General features: G+C 37.6%; 1 protein-coding gene across 1 annotated transcript; it reads right to left on the bottom strand.

The window, feature by feature from the left end:
• Positions 1–300: 300 nt before the first annotated feature.
• Positions 301–16013, bottom strand: RRH (retinal pigment epithelium-derived rhodopsin homolog). The gene is made up of 7 exons (XM_045820353.1): positions 15908–16013; positions 9088–9278; positions 7066–7165; positions 6205–6358; positions 4982–5150; positions 2094–2272; positions 301–863 (listed from the first exon to the last, which is right to left on the bottom strand). Exons 1-7 carry the CDS (start codon positions 16011–16013, stop codon positions 734–736), a joined length of 1029 nt encoding a protein of 342 aa, XP_045676309.1. The 3' UTR covers positions 301–733.
• Positions 16014–19119: the final 3106 nt, after the last annotated feature.

The raw sequence follows: 19119 nt of genomic DNA, 5'->3' as shown, positions 1-19119 counted from the left end.
GTCAAGAAAATTTCAATAGTTGCCCATATCTAGATTTGCAAGGAAATGCCTGTTAAATTCTTTTCCTATGGATGTAATTGTTACTACACTTTGAAGCTACACTTAATGTTAAAAATAATCCAATTCTTAGCAGATACTAGAAAACAACTGCAGACTATTGACATTATAATATTATAAATTTTATTTTGTGCATTTGTTTTTTACCAATATGCATAACAATCAGTTTTACAAAATTTAGCTTTAAGAATAGAAGCACATGATATAAAATTGATTTAGAGTAGAGTTACCAATATTACCACATATTGCCATTCTCCAAAAACAAACTAGACAAAGTCCCTAGCTAGGAGCATCCAACAACTCACTTCAGTAGTTATTTATTAAAGAGTGTTAACTATATCATTATTATAGTTATGTCCTGCTCAGGCAAGATGCCAGGTCATCAATACAGTGAAATGCATGCCATGACAGAGAGAAAGAGAAGAGACCTTCATCTCATGCGTCTGGATTCATCAAAGGAGATGAACAGTAAGTTTACATATAAGGAAATAAAGAAGCATTCCCTACGGTAGCCAATGCACAAACAGAAGACCTATAAACTACACTTGAGGGATTCAGTCTATTAGGATAATAATCTATGTCTGCATTTGCTCTAAAGGTACTCATATTTTAAATAAAATTAAAACATTGCAAAAAGTAAATAAAATGTTTTGATAACTTGTGTTTTCCTCTTTTTTCAGATTCTTCTAGAAGTCAATGGGTTTTGAGGTACATCCATTGGCAAAAAAGTTGTCACAGGCATATCCAAAGTTGTCACAGCTTGATGGGTTTGACATTTGAACATGGCAAAGATCGCCCTCCGAAACCTACAACAAGAAGGGAAAATCTGGCACTATCCTATAATGACTCGGAATTTTAAAACATTTTCACATGTGGCTAAGAGGCCACTACTGCCAGTTGACATTTCCAGATTAGTTTTTGCCTACAACTTTCTCTCCTGTTGAGAACCTTTATAATGAAGAAAAGTATGTGGTACAGCTGAGGACCAATTTTGTGTCATTAATTATAAACATTGGAGACATTTAATAAAAATCAATAATTATGTGTTTAAATGACACTTCTGATGTTGGCTGCAATCATTTATTTATTTATTTGAACAAGGGATACGTGTTTCATGCATCTGTTCTTCTGAGCAAAGGCCAGTTGAAATTAAGGGGAGCTTGAGAATGATTAATCTTTCCAAAAGAGCTATCAGCAGACTCTGAATTTAAAATGTATTTTTTACTCTTCTTCTGTGATCTGTTTGGCCTTAAAAGTTTTTGTATTTCTTCACATGGCTATAACTAAAGCTGCTTTCCCAAATATGTGCATACTTGCATAAGCTTAATAGAAGCAGCATTGACATTCCAGGATCAAATTACTTGACCTGTACTAAGATTTAAGCTCAGCAGATTGGTTTATGCCATCTTTCCAAATCAAAAGAAAATGAAAGAATCCGAGCTTCACTGGGGAGGCAGAAAAGAAATCCTTACCAAGGGTCCTAACAAAAGGGGTGGGTTTCTTTCTCCATCGTCCTAAGTGACTATCCTGCCTGAAGCCTGGGATTTTTCTCTTGCATTTGAACAGCGTGTCTTCTTTCTGGTAAATACACAACTATGCTCCCCACTTAGGGAGCCAAACATTGCCTTGCCTTGTCCATTATCTGGTAATAGAATTACTCTTTTCTTTGAAATACCAGTTCCACATATTTTGGGGTGGGATAACCAAAAGAACTAAGCTGAGCCTCCCAAAAACCTTCCAGCAGCTTCTCTGCCAGAGTCATCTGAGATGAAACTTGAATTCAGGGCCGCTGAGCTGGTAGGACTTGGGTTCGGGGTTGCCTGAGATCATCTTGCCACCCATGTGGGAAGAGCCTGTCACAGAACTAGAGCTCTAGGCATGTAAGGTTCTCCGGTTGCATGAGTCAAATAACTTACGAGCTAAAGTGAGTTTCTGTCATTTATCTCCCCAGAAGTCTTAGAACATTATCTGTGGTTTTTTAAACACTTTTTTCTGTACCCATTATTTTGTTCAGAAGCATTTTAGACATTACTTACTTTTTATTGGCAACCACATAAATACAGGGATTGTAGAATGTAGAAGATTTTGCAAACAGTGGAGCAATGATGGCCATTGAGGGAGGGATCCTCTTTGGGTCACCAAAAGAAGCCCATAAGCACACGACTGAATAAGGGGACCATGCCACCAGAAATGTGAATATCATTATCACAGACATCTGTAAAATAAATCAATGTTTGCTAAACCCAATATCTAAATAGCTAACATATCTAAAACAGCATAAAAACGATCTAGATTGGAATTTGAATAAGTTTATGTTGTTGACGGAAAAACTGAATTTTACCCCTCATTGTTCTTTGCTGATGTGCAAAAAAAGAAGTCATCTGTGATAGCAAGAGTTTGTGGAACAGATGCAATGTGACGCAAATGTAGAGAGAGCCTCCTCTCTTTTGGTGTGCTAGGGAAGAGTGCAAATGCTGGCCTTGATGAAAAGCAGATATGTACCCACTCCTAACTCGTTTCTAGTAATTGTGGTATGAACTCTTGGCATACACAGACTAATCCTTTGCGCACAGCTCAGAAAGTCTCAGGAACTAGAGGTGACAGCTGGCTCTGAATGTGGGGCTGCCTATGGAACTTAAAAGAGAACTCACTGAAATCTTCAAAAAGCAGTTAGAATTCTGAATTCCCTCTGCATGCAGCCAGGCAGCTGCCCCCTCTTCTCCCCAGAAGCACCCAGAAGGTCAGTGTAAAAGGGAGAAAGCAGGGAAACTCAGGACTGGGGGACACTGGGCTCAATTGAGAGCTAGAGCACTGTACTGGACAGAGGGGTGCTGCATGCTGTCCCCCCGCCCCACTCTGACTCATAGCATACAGGCGGGCAGACTTGTACCTCTCTCGCGGGCACTAGAAAGACTCCTGTCCTTGGAAACTGACCAGCCCAGAAGAAAAGACCCGGACAAGTGGATCGTCGGAAAGCCCCCCAAAGAAACATCCCAACCAAAGAGCCCATTTGAAGCTTTTGGTCAGCATTTTAGTGCATCACTCAGTACTCAGGACAGCCACTGACCACCGGACACTGAGGAAACACGAAAACTGACAGGCAGAGACCAAAATGGCTCTGGAACTCAAGAGAAACAATATGTGATGAATACAAGGAAAACATATACAGAAGATATAAAACAAGAAGAGGATGCTATTAAAAAGGAGCGTAGAGTGTAAAATAATTCTTTTATCTGTAACAATGGTTTTATCCTATATAGGAAAGCAGGATTTTTAAATGCAATAGGAAGGATAAGGTAAATTAGGTGAGTTATGCAAGTGCAGGGTCAGATCCCGTCTTTATTTAAAGTTATATTGTATTCAGTATGGGCTTTTGCATTAATTTTTATTTTTAACAATATTGCATTAACTGCTTTTTTAATCACTGAATTTTTTGGTGCCTACTTAAATTTTGCACCCATGGCTTAAGTGTCACTCTCCCTACCCGATCCCAGACCTGGACAAGGCTGAGGAAATCTGTCAGAAAGTAGAAATAAAAACAAACCCCAAACAGGGACAACATAAAAGAGACAAATTTTTTAAAATTAGAAGATAAATCCAGGAGATTAAATATCCAAATAAAAAAAGTTCCAGGAAAAGAGAACGGAGAAAACAAAGCAGGGTGGGAGATCACCAGAGAAATAACGTAAGAACTCTCCCAAAGGGGGGCCCGGGTCTCCCTAGTGCAGGCACTTACCACAGCCCAGCACATGGTAAACGAAGAGCCACACCAAGGCACACCAGCATGAACATCCAGAAAACCAGATCTTACCAGCTTCCAGAGATAACACAGATTGCAACAAAGAGTCAGTCACCAGCATGCTGTGAACCTTCTCAAGAGCAACACCAGAAGCTAGAAGATTATAGGGCATGCCTTCAAAGTTCTTGGAAGATCATTTGTCTACTTAGAATTTTATACCAGGCAAACAATCAGTCCATTGTGATAGTAGAATTTTAGAACATTTTCAGGCATGCAAAATCTTTAAAACTTTACTTCCTGATAGCTTTCTCAGGAATCTGCTTGCGAATGTGCTCCACCAAATGAGAGGAAATAACCAAGAAAAAGGAAGACATGAAAACCAGAAACCAGGAGGTCTGACCCAAGAGAGAGGATGCCAGCTTTCTGGACTGTGGTTTTAGAAAACAGCTGGTGTAGAGCAGGACAAGAGGCCCGGGAGTGCCAGGAAGCAACATTCCAAGAAAAGGAGAGAGTCTCCGATGCCTTTGAAAGTACTGAGAGGAAACTGATGCTGCTGGCGGAGAGATTAGAGATGAATTAGTGACAGGTGCACAGGGGAGTAAGCAAACGAACAAAGGGAGAGAGAAGAAGGGAGAAAGAGCAAGAAATAAAAAAATAAACAAATCATTAACTCCATGGGCAAAAAGTTTTATAAAAAATGAATCAGGGTGATCACTCAGTAAATTATATGAATGTCTAATCACTGGGTTGTACACCTGAAACTAATATCATATTGTACATCAATTGTGATTGAAAAATTTTAAAAATCATTTAAAATGAAATACAAATCATTGACCCCAACAGAAATCTGCAATAAGTAAAATTTAGGTAATCACAACAATGTAAACTTGACTCTCCATCTAACCAAACAAGATGAGGAAAGAGAAAGGTTGGTGAGGAAGAATAGAAAAGTTTGGTTGCATAAGAGAAACAAATCCTCATTGTCCACAGTGAGAAGTCAAGAAGAGCAAACAAAAATATTGAAAACAGCAGATTTGCATTGTTTAGGAATATGGAGGCAAACAAGAAACAAAAGAACCAGACAGTAAGAATCAAGGGGGTGGGGAGAAGTGATGGCAGGGGCCAGGGGACCACGGACATGTAAAAGCCTGATTACTATGCATTTCAAGGATGTTAGCGCCTTACCTTTGTTACGGCTACCTGGTCTGGCCAGTCTCTGCTGAGGAAGTCAGTGCAGTTTCCAGCAGTGCGACATGCAATGGATCGAGCAACATGGTAATAGCAGTAGGACATCACTGTCAAGGGCACAAGAAAATTTATCACGATGACTGTCATGGTGAAGGACACAAAAGATCTGAAAGTAAGAAAAGGGAGTCATTACAGGACTGCTTGCTTAATGTACTAAATCGAGGAGAGGGAGCAGGATTATTATTGGAAACAATACTGGCACTGTCCAGCAGCCATTATATTATTTGACGGCTTAGGACGTGTATTTGACTCTCAGTCCATTTGGTCTAGGGGTTGGCCAACTATGGCCTCCGGGCCAAAGCCAGCCTGTCATCTATGTTTGTAAATAAAGTTTTGTTGGGCCCACATTCTGACAGAGGTGTCCAAACTCTTGGCATCTCGAGGCCACACTGGAAGAAGAAGAGTTGTTTTAGGCCACACATTAAATACACAAACACTAATGAAATCTGATGAGCAAAAAAAAGTTTTAAGTAAATTTATGATTTTGTGCTGGGCCGCAAGCAGCCCATGCCACAGGCTGGACACCCCTTTACATCCTGTCCATGGCTGCTTGCACAGGCAGTGGAATGTTGTAATAGGCATAGTCTTGCCTGTAAAACTTAAAATGTGTACTTGTCCACCTTTTACACAAAAGGTTTTAGATTTAGTTTTAGAGTTAGAAACTTTGTTTCATTTTCTTTAACAAACTAAATTATCCTCTTCCTTGGTAAATATAGAAAAGCATCACTAACTAGCAAGAAAATCCTTGCAGGGATGGTGCTTTTGCTGCATAATTCTCAGAAGGTGCTTTATCACTGGATCATTTTGAAAAGACGGGAAGGAGCCAACCCTGGCTTTTGCCCGAGCTGCGTGCTGTCTAGCAATACCAACACCCCTTATGCCTCGCAGATTCTGCCTCTGAGGTGCAGATGCCAAAGGGTGCCCTGTATCTCCTTTGCTGCCAGAGGAGAGAGATGAAGGGATAGGCTAATCATGGCAAGGGGTGCTGGACGGCCTTTACTTGCAAACAAGCATAATTCAATGCTGGAATCACATCACCCCTACCAAGGAAGCTCTTCAACACTCTGTACGGAAAACATTTGATGTGAGCTTAAATTTGAAATGGTAAGAACATGTCTACATCAGAAGCATTGATTATCAAGTGTAAAAGTGTCCCTTACACATCATTTTTCCGCCAGTTTATGGTACAGGTAGCACCTGTAGGATCGGGGGCATAACTAGCCCACCCTATGATAGGCATCAAAGCCCAGAAGAGGCCATTGACCCAGGCCCCCAGGATCATGCTGAGGTAAGTGCGTGTGGCCGCTCTTCTTCCTGTTAACAAACATATGAAATAGTCGCATCATTTGCCAGTAATGCAATTCATATCCTCATTTTATTTTAACTGATTATTTAAAAATTGTTATCAAGTAGATTGTTTATAGAGCACCTTAGCTCACTCAAAGCCTATGCACAGCCCTGGCTGGTGTGGCTCAGTGGATTGAGTGCCAGCCTGCGAACCAAAGTGTCGCAGGTTCAATTTCCAGTCAGGGCACATGCCTGGGTTGTGCGCCAGGTCCCAAGTAGGGGGTGCACAAGAGGCAAGCACACATTAATGTTTCTCTCCCTCTTTTTCTCCCTCCCTTCCCCTCTCTAAAAATAAATAAATAAAATCTTCAAATAAAAAAAGCCTATACACAAGGATTACCAGATCAGCCAGAGGATAAGCTGAGAGAAGCACTTTCTAGACCTAAGGAAACAGCATCTACAAAGTCCCAAAATTGGGAGAAGGGTTGGCCAAGACCCCAAAGTGAGGGAATGCTAGTCAAAGCTAGAAAAGCAGCTGGGCTCTGAAACTCTTAGGAAATTTGAATTTTATTCTAAGTATAATAGGAAGTCATTAAACTTTTGAACAAAGATCGTCGGAGAAATGGAGCTGACTGCAATTGCAGCCATTATATTCACACTTGAAAGTGGCTTTGTGTCAAGGGGCACTTAGGCAAGAAAAGGATTCATTGAGAAAGCTGAGAAAAGCACTGCACCTGCATCAGGTCGGCAAATGGTCAGGTATCGATCCAAGGCCACGACCATGAGTAAGCCAATACTTGCCATTCCAAAAAAGATATTCAAGCCAGCATAAATCTGAAAATCAAAATTGTACAGAATCCACCACTCTACACACCTTCCAAGAGACATTTACATTTTTATCCCATTGTGAGAATATATTTTAAATACATTAAATGTATTTTATTATGCTGATTTTATTAAATCATTTTTTATTGTTTTTCTATTGTAATTGTCCCAGCTTTTCCCCTTTGCCCTCCTCCACCTGTCCCACCCATCCCCATCCCACTGTCAATTCCCACACTGTTGTCCGTGTCTGTGGGCCATTCATACATGTGCTTCATCTGGCCCCTTCCCCTTCTTTCCATCATTATTGCCCCCCTCTGCTCTTTTGTACTAATTTTAAAACACATCTTCCATTGTCAAATTGTAACTGGTTTAAAAAAGGTATTTATGAAAAGTGTTTTGAGACTTCATTAATTAAAATAAACTTTTTTAACATTTAAAGACAAAATAAAATTTCTATACAATATACTCTAGAGTGCAAATTCAAACCATAAGTTAGGTACAGTGCACGTAACCAACAAAAGATTAGTGTTCAGAAGGTAGACAACTTAATAACGGGAAAAGACAACCAGAAAAAGAGGCTATTTATACAAGAGGAAATCTGAATGTTTATGACATAAAAATATATGTACCACATTACATATTCAAAGAAGTGAACATTATAGACACCATAATACACCTATCAAAATGATTATAAAATTTAAAGTCTGACAATCCAAAGCCCTGGGGAGAATGTGAAGTAATAGAAGCTCTTATAAATGGCATCACCATTTTGGAGAGCAATTTGGCCACATCTGATAAGTTTGAAAATGAATATTTTCTACAACCCAACTACCCTCCCCTAAGCGATGTGTCTAAAGAAACCCTCACATATTGTACGAGGCATGTATAAGAACATTCAGTGAAGCCTTTTTTTTTAATGAGAGAAAAGCATTGGGAAGAAATGCTCAATAACAGAAAAATGAGTAAGCATGTTGGGGTATGTTCATGAAATTAATGACTTATAGCTATATGCATCAACATGGCTCAACCTCAAAACTATTGACTAATGAAAATTGTATAATGCAGACAATATATGATTTACACAAAATTTAAAACATTCAACCAGTATTTAGTTTATGTACACAGAAATGTACATAAACATCTTCTATCTTATGTAGTAAGATAGAAAAACATTCATGGGAGAAAAAGGAGTAAGATCAGAATGGTCTGCACTGACCTTCAACAGCATCTGTAAAGTTTTTTATCTTTGAAGAGAAAAACAACCTGAAGCACATGTTGAAAAGCATTAAGATTTGATAAAACTGGCTGGTGCATAGATGGGTATTCATTTTCTCTGTTAGTCTCATTTTACTCTTTACAATTTTATAGTTAATATAGTAAACTTTTAAAAAATCAGACCAAGAGTCTTATTTGCCTACTATCTTAATGAAAATTAATATTAATTTATTTTGTTGTCAGTAAAAATAATAGTAGATATATTTAACAGCAATTCTCATGGAGGACTTCCCATACCAAAAAAATCAATAATGTGGTAGACAGCTTAACTATCTTATTTAGATATTATGATATGTCATTAATATTTATTGTTTCAAATAAAAGCATGGTATTTGTTTTCCAATTTGCAATGTGCTAGTTTTCACTTGAATATGCAAGTATTTGCTTTTGTTCTTTAGTTGAATGTTAATTTTTTATTTGTTTTTTTTCCTTTGGGTTGGGGAAATTTTAAAAATATATAAATATGGCCAGTAATTTCATTTCTCATATTAAAGAATATATTTCTCAACCACTCCTGAAACTGTTTTTAATAAGAGCACCATAACTAGTATCTTGTATGATCTTATTTTATTAAAACCATGGAATTTTTTTAGACATTTAAATGCCTAACGCTTTAATCTACTTTTTTAAGATTTCATTCCAAAGATCTCCAATACCTGACACCCCGCATATCCAAATTTCCAACTTCCATGCAGATCGGAAGCAGCAGACATGGGATAGCCAATGCTACTGACCCCTATATCTGTGACAGCCAGGTTAATGATAACTGCACCTGTGGGTGTCCGAAGCTCTTTGAACTTGATGAAGGTGCTCAGAACTATGATGTTGCTGAGAATACTTATCGTACCTGAGAACATACACAAAAATATTATATACTTTATTTTATGTTTAAAAATGCTTAAAAGTAGTGTCAAAATTAAACATTTAAGCCCCTTTTATGCATATATATACATATATATTCATTACAGCATTATTTACAACAGCCAAGATATGGAAACAACCTAAGTGTCCATCAGAAGGTGATTAAATAAATAAGAAGTGATACATATATACAATGGAATGTGAATATGAATCACCCGTAAAAGAATGAAATCTTACCATTTGCAACATCAATGGACCTACAGGGTATTAAACTGAGTGAAATAAGTCAGACAGAGAAAGACAAATACCACACGATTTCACTTATTATGAAGAATCTTTAAAAAATCAACAAACAAAACAAACTCATGGATACAGAGAACATTGGATGGTTGCCATATGGAACAGGGTTTGGGGAATGAGTAAAAAGGGGGGAAGGATTAAGAAATACAAATTGGTAGTTAGAAAATAGTCATGGGGATGTACAGTATAGCATAGGGGTATGGTGTCAGATGGGTACTAGATTGATTGGGGCGATCACTTTCTGGGCTATATAAAAGTCTAATCACTATATTGTACACTGAAACTAATATAATATTGTATGTTAACTGAAATTGAAAAATAAAAAATTATGTTTAAAAAAAGTCCCATGTAAACAACTTTCTAAGAAACAGTGCCTACCCTTTCCACATGAAGTACACTCTGACATGTTATACCCTAGTTCGTGTTTTCAGGCTGAGCACATTAAGACATTTAATGACAACTGGGGGAACTTGAATATGACTGGGTTTTAGATGATATTAAGAAATTATTGTTGTACTTGTTAGGCATAATAATGATATTGTGCTTATGTAGGGAAATATCTTTATATTTTAGACATACATACTGAAATTTTTAAAGGTAGGATGACATGATAATTTACTTTAAAATATTAAAACTTCAAGTGGATTGTTAAATCTAAGTGATGGACACACCTGCTATGTGTGTTTTTTTTTAAAGTTGGCAATACCAAGAGCCCCTGAGGATGCAGAGTAATTCAAGCTGTCATATATAGCTGGTAGGAATACCAGCTGGTACAGGCACTCGGGAAAACACTTTGGCAGTTTCCCATAAAGTTAAGCATACCATTACCATTTGACACAACAATCCCACTCCTAGGTATATACTCAAATGAGTGTAATGCCTTGCCATCCTGAATGCACCAGACCTTGTCTGATCCTGGAAGCTAACCAGGGTCAGCCTTGGTTAGTACTTGGATGGGAGACCATCTGGGAATACTAGGTGCTTTATGCTTTTTTACAGTCATCAAGATATGGAAGCAGCCCAAGTGTTCATCAGTAGATGAGTAGATGAAACAACTGTAGGACATGTACACAATGGAATACTACTCGGCTGTAAAAAAAAAAGACAAAGATCACATGACTTCACTTATATGTGGAATCTAATGAACAAACTGAACAAATAGGCAAAACAGAGACAGACATAGAGAGCAGGATAACAGCTATTGGGGAGAAGGTTAAGAGGTGGAGCAAAGAGGAAAAAGGACTCGTGAACATGGACAGCAGTGTGGTGACTGCAAGGGAGAAAAGGATATAAGGGGGTTAAAAAGTAAAGGAAAAATACAATTAAAAACATAACCAAGCAGTACAAAAAAAAAGATAAATGAGAACATACATCCACACAAAAATTTGATAGTGCACATGGATGTTCACAGAAGCTTTATTCATGATGGCCAGCAAGTTGAAATAACGTACATGTCTGTTAATTGACGAGTGCATTTGAAAAGGGGGGTACAAAGAATAATACTCAGCAATAAAAAGGAATAAACCATTATTAAATCTAACAGCACGTGTTACTCCCTAATGCATTATGTTGCGTTGAAGAAGCCACACCCGAATGTTGCACACGGTCTGATTCCTAGGGCGGAGGAGCAGGCTGGGGCAAGGCGGGTGGGCAGAGCAGTGCTCCGCAGGTTCAGACCTGAGAGTGCTACCTCCTTGCGTTTTGCGCTGTAGGCACATCACATGCCTCACGCTAGTCGTGGGCCTGCTGATTCCATCTACATGACACTCTGGAGAAGGCAAAAAGAAAAAAATAATAGGAAGCAGATGAATGCTTGCCAGGGATTGGGGTGGCAAAAGGGTTCACAACAGAGCAGAAGAATGAGGAAATTTGGGGGGAGGGGGTGACAGAATGTCACCTGATCGTGGTGGTGGTAACATGACTATGCATTTGTCTAGTCACAGGACACACAAAAAGGGGTGAACTTTAGTCCATGTAAATCTTAAAAGTGAAGAAAAAGCAAAAAGTATATACCCAGGTGATGAGTATGTGGTAATTCATGATACTATTTCCCCTACTTTTCTTTATGTTTGGTATTTTTGTGTGTGATAAAAAGCAAAACATCAAAATGTCATTTGCTTCCAAATATATTCCAAGTATATTGCTCAACCCACTATTTTAAAATACTGTGCTAAATCATACATTTCTGTAATGTTTGAATAATTTACAATAAATATACATATATTAGTAACCCTAAAAATAGTTTTTCCTTCACAAAGACATTCATCACAGCCCTATTTATATTAAAGAAATAGATTAAATGCTCAAGATTGGAGAGGTTAAATAAATTGTGGAATAGCCATGTGAGGGACTCTTATACTGGTTAAAAGTATTTTCACATAGCATTGTCTAACAGGGAAATGCTTATGATATAAAATTAAATGTAAAAAGAAGCATATATGATGTGTATACCATATGGTTTTAACTATATTAAATTTTTCTGCACAGTAAAGAATGGAAATAAGTAAATCAAAATGTTAGCTATTAAAAAATTAAATAAAATTTAAAAATTTTAAACATAGTAAATCCATTTTAATTCATCGATTTGAAGAGCTCTAGCTGTTCCTAAAACTAGTTTCATATCTTCACAGCCCTTCTGTAATACAGAAGTAAGAAAATTAAAACATTAGAAAATCTGCCAATTGCATAAATCAGTACCAAAGACTGGCTTTTTTTTATTGTTGTTCAAGTACAGTCATCTCCATTTTCACCCCACCACGCTCATCCCGCGCTCCACCAATTCCCACCTCCCACCCTCAAACCCACCTTCTTTGGCTTTGTCCCTGTGTCCTTCTTTTTAATCCTCACCCAAGGATATGTTTATTGAGTTGAGAGACAGAGATAAACATAGATCGGATGCCTTTCATACATGCCCCAGGGATCAAACCCGAAATCTAGGTATGCTCCCTGATCAGGGATTGAATCTGCAAATTTTGGTGTATGGGACGATGCTCCAACCGAGTCACCTGGCCAGGGCAAGACTGGTTGTAATGTCATCACTGTTAATCACAGCCCTTTAAATTCTTCACTTGCCTTTCATACCAGCCCTGCTGATAGTTAGGATATATGTAGGACTGTTTCATTACTTTTGGAGCTTAACTTCATCCTCCTCCTCCTTTCAAATGCCTGAGAGTCTTTCTTTATAGTATCCTTCTCAAGCCTCAACTGTCATACGAGATCTGTCTGGAAAAAGTTCAATGATTGTTAATATAACAAGAACAGTTTGTGTGACATTGATGTAACCTGGCAGGCAAGGAGAGTGGACTAGAATGTGCATATGAGAACAATAATGACTTCACTGTACTCATCATTGGGGGAGGTAGATGCCAGTGAGCATGTGTCCTATGTGGCTGTCACATTCAAAATCCCTGAGCGAGTATAGCAATGAAACTGCATCAAATTTTGCATTAAAGTTGAACATTCCTCTATGGAAACTATTTGGATGCTTCAGAAGTCCACAGCTAGGGGCAGCTGGTGACTGGCAGCTTCATCATGACAACATGCCTGCTCATGCATCACATCTCATGCAGTTTTTTGGTGAAACATCAAATCACCCAGGTGACTCAGTCCTGCTACAGCCCAGATTTGGTGCCCTGTGACTTCTGGCTTTTCTCAAAATTAAAATCACCTTTGATAGGGTGGAGATTTGAGACTGTTATGAGATTCAGGAAAATACAACAGGGCAGCTGGTGGCAGTTGGGAGAACTGTGTGAGGTCCCAAGGTGCCTCCTTTCAAGGGGCCTGAGGCGTCCTTGTCCTGTGTACAATGTTTCTTGTATCTTCAAGAAATGTCTCTATTTTTCATATTGGATACTTTTTGGACAGACTTTATACACTATCATCCTACAAGCTCTTCTGTTACTTTCCAGCCCCAAGCCAAGCTCCAGTTCCATATCCCTTTTCTTTTAAGTGTCACTAAATATTTTTGAGGTATCTATGTGTGTTAGATCATAGGACTATTCCAATGTTACTCAAACCTCAACATGTCCAAATCTGAGTTCTTCCTCCAGCACCCACACAGAGCAAGGTGTGGCTATCCAGAGAGGAAGTGGGGCTGGCTTTCAAGTAATTGAGAAGCCTCACAGGTTATATCACTCTAGTCAAGTTTTCTGTCTTAGATCTGACTCATTGCCTTGCAGGTGAAGAAACTCAAGTGTCATTGGTGTCCTAGAATTGTCTGAATTCATACTGAATTTCAGATCCTCCATTCACCATGACCTCATGCCCTCGGCTGTAGAAAGAGATATTGCTGAAGTTGGTAAAAGTTTGTAATAGCTAAAATCTAAGAGAAATGGTAAATTAAAAATTAAATTAAAAAATCTAAATAGGCTCTTAGTAAAAGTAACAAATGAAATAAATGTTTGAACATTTTTCCTCATAATTTTGTATTTGGGAAGTTCACATGTTTTGTTGAAGGTGAAAATTAGGGGAACTTAAAAATAATAAATGTTTGAACAAAAGCATAAAGAGGTTAGATATGCTCCCTTCAGCTCATCTACTAAAAACCCAAATATTCATGATACCCCTTGATAACACTGCTGTGATTTATGTGAGGGCTCAAGAACCAAAATGCCTAAGTGCGAACCCTGATCTAACTACTTAGCAGACATGTGTGTTGGGCAAGTTACCTAAACTCTCCATCTCTATAAAGGGGGAAGTAAAACGGACTCACTTACTGAATTAGTGTAAGGATGAGCTATGCTGTACGTGTATTTAGAACAGTGCTTAGTATACACCAACTATTCAAATGGTGGCATTAGTACCCGCGGCAGTAGAGAGGTGGTGGCAGTGGCAGCCGCAGTCATCGGACTCACAGCAGTAACATTACCACTATGAATGCCACAGAGGTAAGAACTGTGTAGAACACTTTAACAGGAAATTTTCTTTGCACACTATTTCTGTAACTACATCAAAAATGATAGCTTTTCTTGGTCATCTACAAAAAGAAAAACTAAACCAAAAGTTTTATATACAAAGTATTTCTATGTAATTGTAATATGATTTTCTCTTTACGTGGCGTACTGTTTTCTCATACAGAAAAAAAAATCAAAAGAACTTGTCCAGTAATTATCATACAGAAGTATTCAAATGAATGAGTTAGCATGTCGTTAAAATTTACAAAAATTAACTCAGAAAATACAGTATAGCACAGAAATAACATTCTAATCGTGAATTACAGGGAAACTAAAAATTGTAAGAAATAAACTAGATACAGTATGATTTGTTTTACTTTTCACTCTGCTTGTGAACATATTTGAAAATGTGTTTAAATCAATCCAAAAATAACAGTTATGGCTGAAATGCATTACTGAGCATAGTTGGAAATATGGTGACTGGCCAACATAAAATTTATACCACAATTCAACCTGTGAATAAAGATAAGCAGAGAGCTATTGTCATTTCCCCCATTCGTTCATCTTAATCCAATATACGCATCAGTGAATGTATGTTATGGGGGGAGGACAAATATTTGTCCAGCACCTACTATATGTGTCATTTGTGTATTTATGTCAGTAAATGTCACTCCACAAGAATCATAACAAGTAGCTTACTCTTACCCCCATTGAAAAGATACGAAAATAAAAGGACAAGGAGGTGAAAGAAGTCGTTCACTGTTGCAGAGATACTAAAAGATGAACTCCAAAGCTCGAGCCCTTTTCAATACAGCACTCTGGAAGGGGCTGAATTTTCCAACTCCATCCTCAGTGACTGCCAATACACGCTGCTCTCTCTTTTTATGATACCAATTTTCTTTCCAGGACTTTTCAATCTTAACTAGACTCCACCACCAAGGACAAAACTACAAAAAGTATGTAAAACTACAAAAAGTATGTAAATGACATAAAAATGCATTTTGTCATGGTACAGTCTTCCCCAATAAAAAATTAACAATGTATTAACCAATTATATGGATTATAAAAGAATTACTAATTTTATAAACTTTTCTCAGCCCCACTTCACTGCTATTACATTGTGCGTCAAGATTCAAAGTGATGCGTGGCATTAACCACCATTAACAGTGTTTTCATTTATTGCCTCACCTGCATTCTCTTATTTGATCTTCACAGCCAGAAAACAGAGTGGGTATCATCAGCCTTAATCACTTGAGCACCCCAACGCAGAAAGGATAAGTGACTTCAGGTTTGCCATCAATGTGGAGCCTGAAACATTACCTCTGAACCCATGCTTTTTCTACTGCCTTATGCTGAAAACCCCTGCTTTTCTATGCCCACTCGAAAGCAAAAAGACCGTTAACAGAGTAATAAACATCCATACCTGCCATAATCAAGTAAGTTGCAACAATATTGTGTTCAGCCTGTGAAAAGACAGAGCCATCTTCATTTTGAGAGCCTGAACTGTTGCCTAAATTATCCTGGAGCATTTTGGATGAAGATACTGAGACAGCCTTCATAATAAGCTTTCAATAATTATAAATTGTTGAAAATGCCACTGCAGAATTTTCAGAACCAATCATTTCCACCTCAAGACCTCAGAGAATAGCCTTTTCATTAGGGCCCTCCCTTAACAAATGTGACCGGGCTAAAAAGGAAAGGAACTAATTCCCAGAGCAAGGGAAAAGCTTACCAGCAAAGTAAAGAGAAATACCAAACCACACATTCTAACCAACTTGGGCATCAGTCTTACATACCTAGGGAGATTATCAAGTGTGAACATCCATTGAAACAATGGACAAACTCGGAAAATCAGTGCAGGAGCTGATTTAACTGTTTTCTGCTGGTCATCAGTTCTGAAACTAAGAGCCAGACCTAGTCCTCTAAAACTATTAATAGTTTTGGTTTTAAAGGTTTCCCTTAACAATTTAAGAGAGACAAATAAAAAACTAATCTGCCCACATCTTTCCAAATCTCATGCCCCTAAAGGTAATAATATTATTTGGTTTATACCCTTTCTGATTGATTATCTTTGCTTATACAGACATGTTTATACAATGGTTTGAGGTTTCTTCCACTTCCTTTTGAGCAAAAATGGATATATGAATACATAAAATTATTCTATAACATTTTCCTCGAAGGCCGTATCATAAACTCCAGGTCTACAAATCTAAGTCTAACTTATTAATAGCTATGTGGTTCATAATATGGATATAGCATGATCTACTTCACCATCCACCTTATTTATCCTATACTTAATATGCACAATTATCTGATAATAATCACAACATACATCAGCCAAGTGCCTGGGTTCAATCATTCATCTTGTAAAGTACAGGGCAATTCTATTACTCTGGACTATGTTGTTATAACTCAAAAAGTAGGTTACATAAGTGGGTTACAATCTAACACTAACATTTATTAGAGAGTGATATCCCCAACACCATTTTCCCCATTTTTATGCCATATATTACTAAAGTCTGATTCAACAATTTCTTAAAATCAGTAACTTTAGAAAAATGCTAGATGCTTGCAGCATTTACAATCACCAAGATATTGGGAGCAGCCCAAGTGTCCATCAGTAGATGAGTGGATAAAACTATGGGGCACTTATACAATGGACTACTACTCGGCCATAAAAAAGAAAATCTTACCCATTGCAACAGGATGGATGGACTTGGAGAACATTATGCTGAGTGAAATAAGCCAAAGAAAGACAAATACCATATGATTTCACTCACATGTGGAATCTAATGAACTGAACTAACAAGCAAAATAGAGACAGACTCATACATGGAGAGCAGGATGACAGCTAAGGTGTGGGGTAGGTTAGTGGGTAGAAGGGTGGATTAAAAAGGAAAAAGGACTCATGGACAACAGTGTGGTGATTGCTGAGGGGAGGTGGTTATAAGGGGACTAAATAGAAATGGGAAAGATTAAATTTTATAAATATGCTAGACACACCAGTGTAAGCATGATGACCACTAGAGGGCTACATTTCCCCACTCAATTTAATCTTGTATGCCTTAGAATGGCACAGCAGGAAGGGGCCCAAGAGATTTTTGCCTCAATTCTCTTAGCTATTTATAAACTGAAGCAGTTGACCTAGATTGGGTGACCTGTCCCAGATCTTAAGATCTACCGGAAGTCAAATTTTTAATAAATGTAAATACTTGACAGTATCAATAGTAGTAAATTTGAACAGTAGTCCAGTAACAAAATATTTTCAACTAACACTGAAATAATAGACATATTTAAGTGGAACTGTCCCTTTTAAAATCCTTGTTGGGTTTTTAATCTTTTTCATATTCAATATGCAGGAAACAAAACATTTTCAACTGTTTTAGTCTAGTCCTTTCCTTTTCTGTGATGGACTGTACCTAGCTGTTACATCCATTTAAATTTCCCAGAAATAATTACTTCTATTTATAAAAACTGAGTAATTCCAAAGATGGCCATCTATTTGCTGTAGATAGGTATATTCAAAGTACTTTTTCATGCTTCCTTCATGAGTGAAACAGAAAAGGTGTATTGGGATGAGGCTTAGAATACTAAGAAATAGACCTATTTCATATAAAAATGTTTACATAGCTCACAATTCTTCAATGTTGTAAACTTCAATTGCCTAGTCAATCTTCCTTTCATAGCTCTTCTCAAATTTTCAGGAATATGGGGAAATATGGCTTATATTCCATTAAACTGTTTGTGATGGCAACAAATGCATTTTAACATGATGCAAACAATCAGCATGTTAATTCAGTTAACTCAAAAGATTTAATGTGAATAATCAAAATATCTTTTACAATGGAACTTAGTGATACCACAGTACCATATTCACTGATGTTAAGCTCCCTGAATATGTGAACTTGATTCAAAACTAAATGCCCCAAAGGAAACCCACAAAGAACTACATAGGGAAGAAAATATAAGATGTGAAAATAAAAGATTAAAGGTCACCAATGACCACAAGATACACCTAAGAACAAGGTGAAATCTCTAAGTGGTTTGTCTACCGACATATACACTACTTCTATCATAGACATTTTAAGACATTTTTTTAAATGGTAAAAAAAAAGTGTGGGAATGTTACTATTTGTCCTTGGGAAGATGTCACAGCCCCTTTGGTGCTCACCATGTCTTTTATAAACTAAGCCTAGAAACCCTGGCCTTAACTCTAAAATTGTCAACCTGACGATTCTAAATCAAAGAGCCTTCTGTTTCATGTTGTGAAAGCACAACTATTTCTCCCGTGAAACAGTAATTTTCAACACATTTGTTTGTTATATATATTCACAGCCTACATAACTACTAATGTTGCCACAATTCCATTAATCCAAAAAGATAAGTAAAACCCACAATACTGACGTAGACCATACTATATGCTACTCCCAGGAGTATTAGGTTAGAAAAATTTAGGAAAAGATATTCCAACATCATTCTTCTGAGAAAAAACACAAGTTGGAGGGAAACCAGTGACAGGGGAAATGGTCCTGTATCACAGTATTCTAACTTGCTTTCATGACTACTTCTGACACAGCACCAACAGGGACCAAAACCAATCCCACTAGTCGTGTCTCCACCCAGGATTCTGGACGT

This window comes from Phyllostomus hastatus, unplaced genomic scaffold (genome assembly GCF_019186645.2).
Source record: "Phyllostomus hastatus isolate PE091 unplaced genomic scaffold, TTU_PhHast_1.1 phas_scaffold_39, whole genome shotgun sequence".
Taxonomy (NCBI): domain Eukaryota; kingdom Metazoa; phylum Chordata; class Mammalia; order Chiroptera; family Phyllostomidae; genus Phyllostomus; species Phyllostomus hastatus.
Note: the sequence above shows the minus strand (reverse complement) of the source record. Positions and strands in the feature narration are given on the sequence as shown.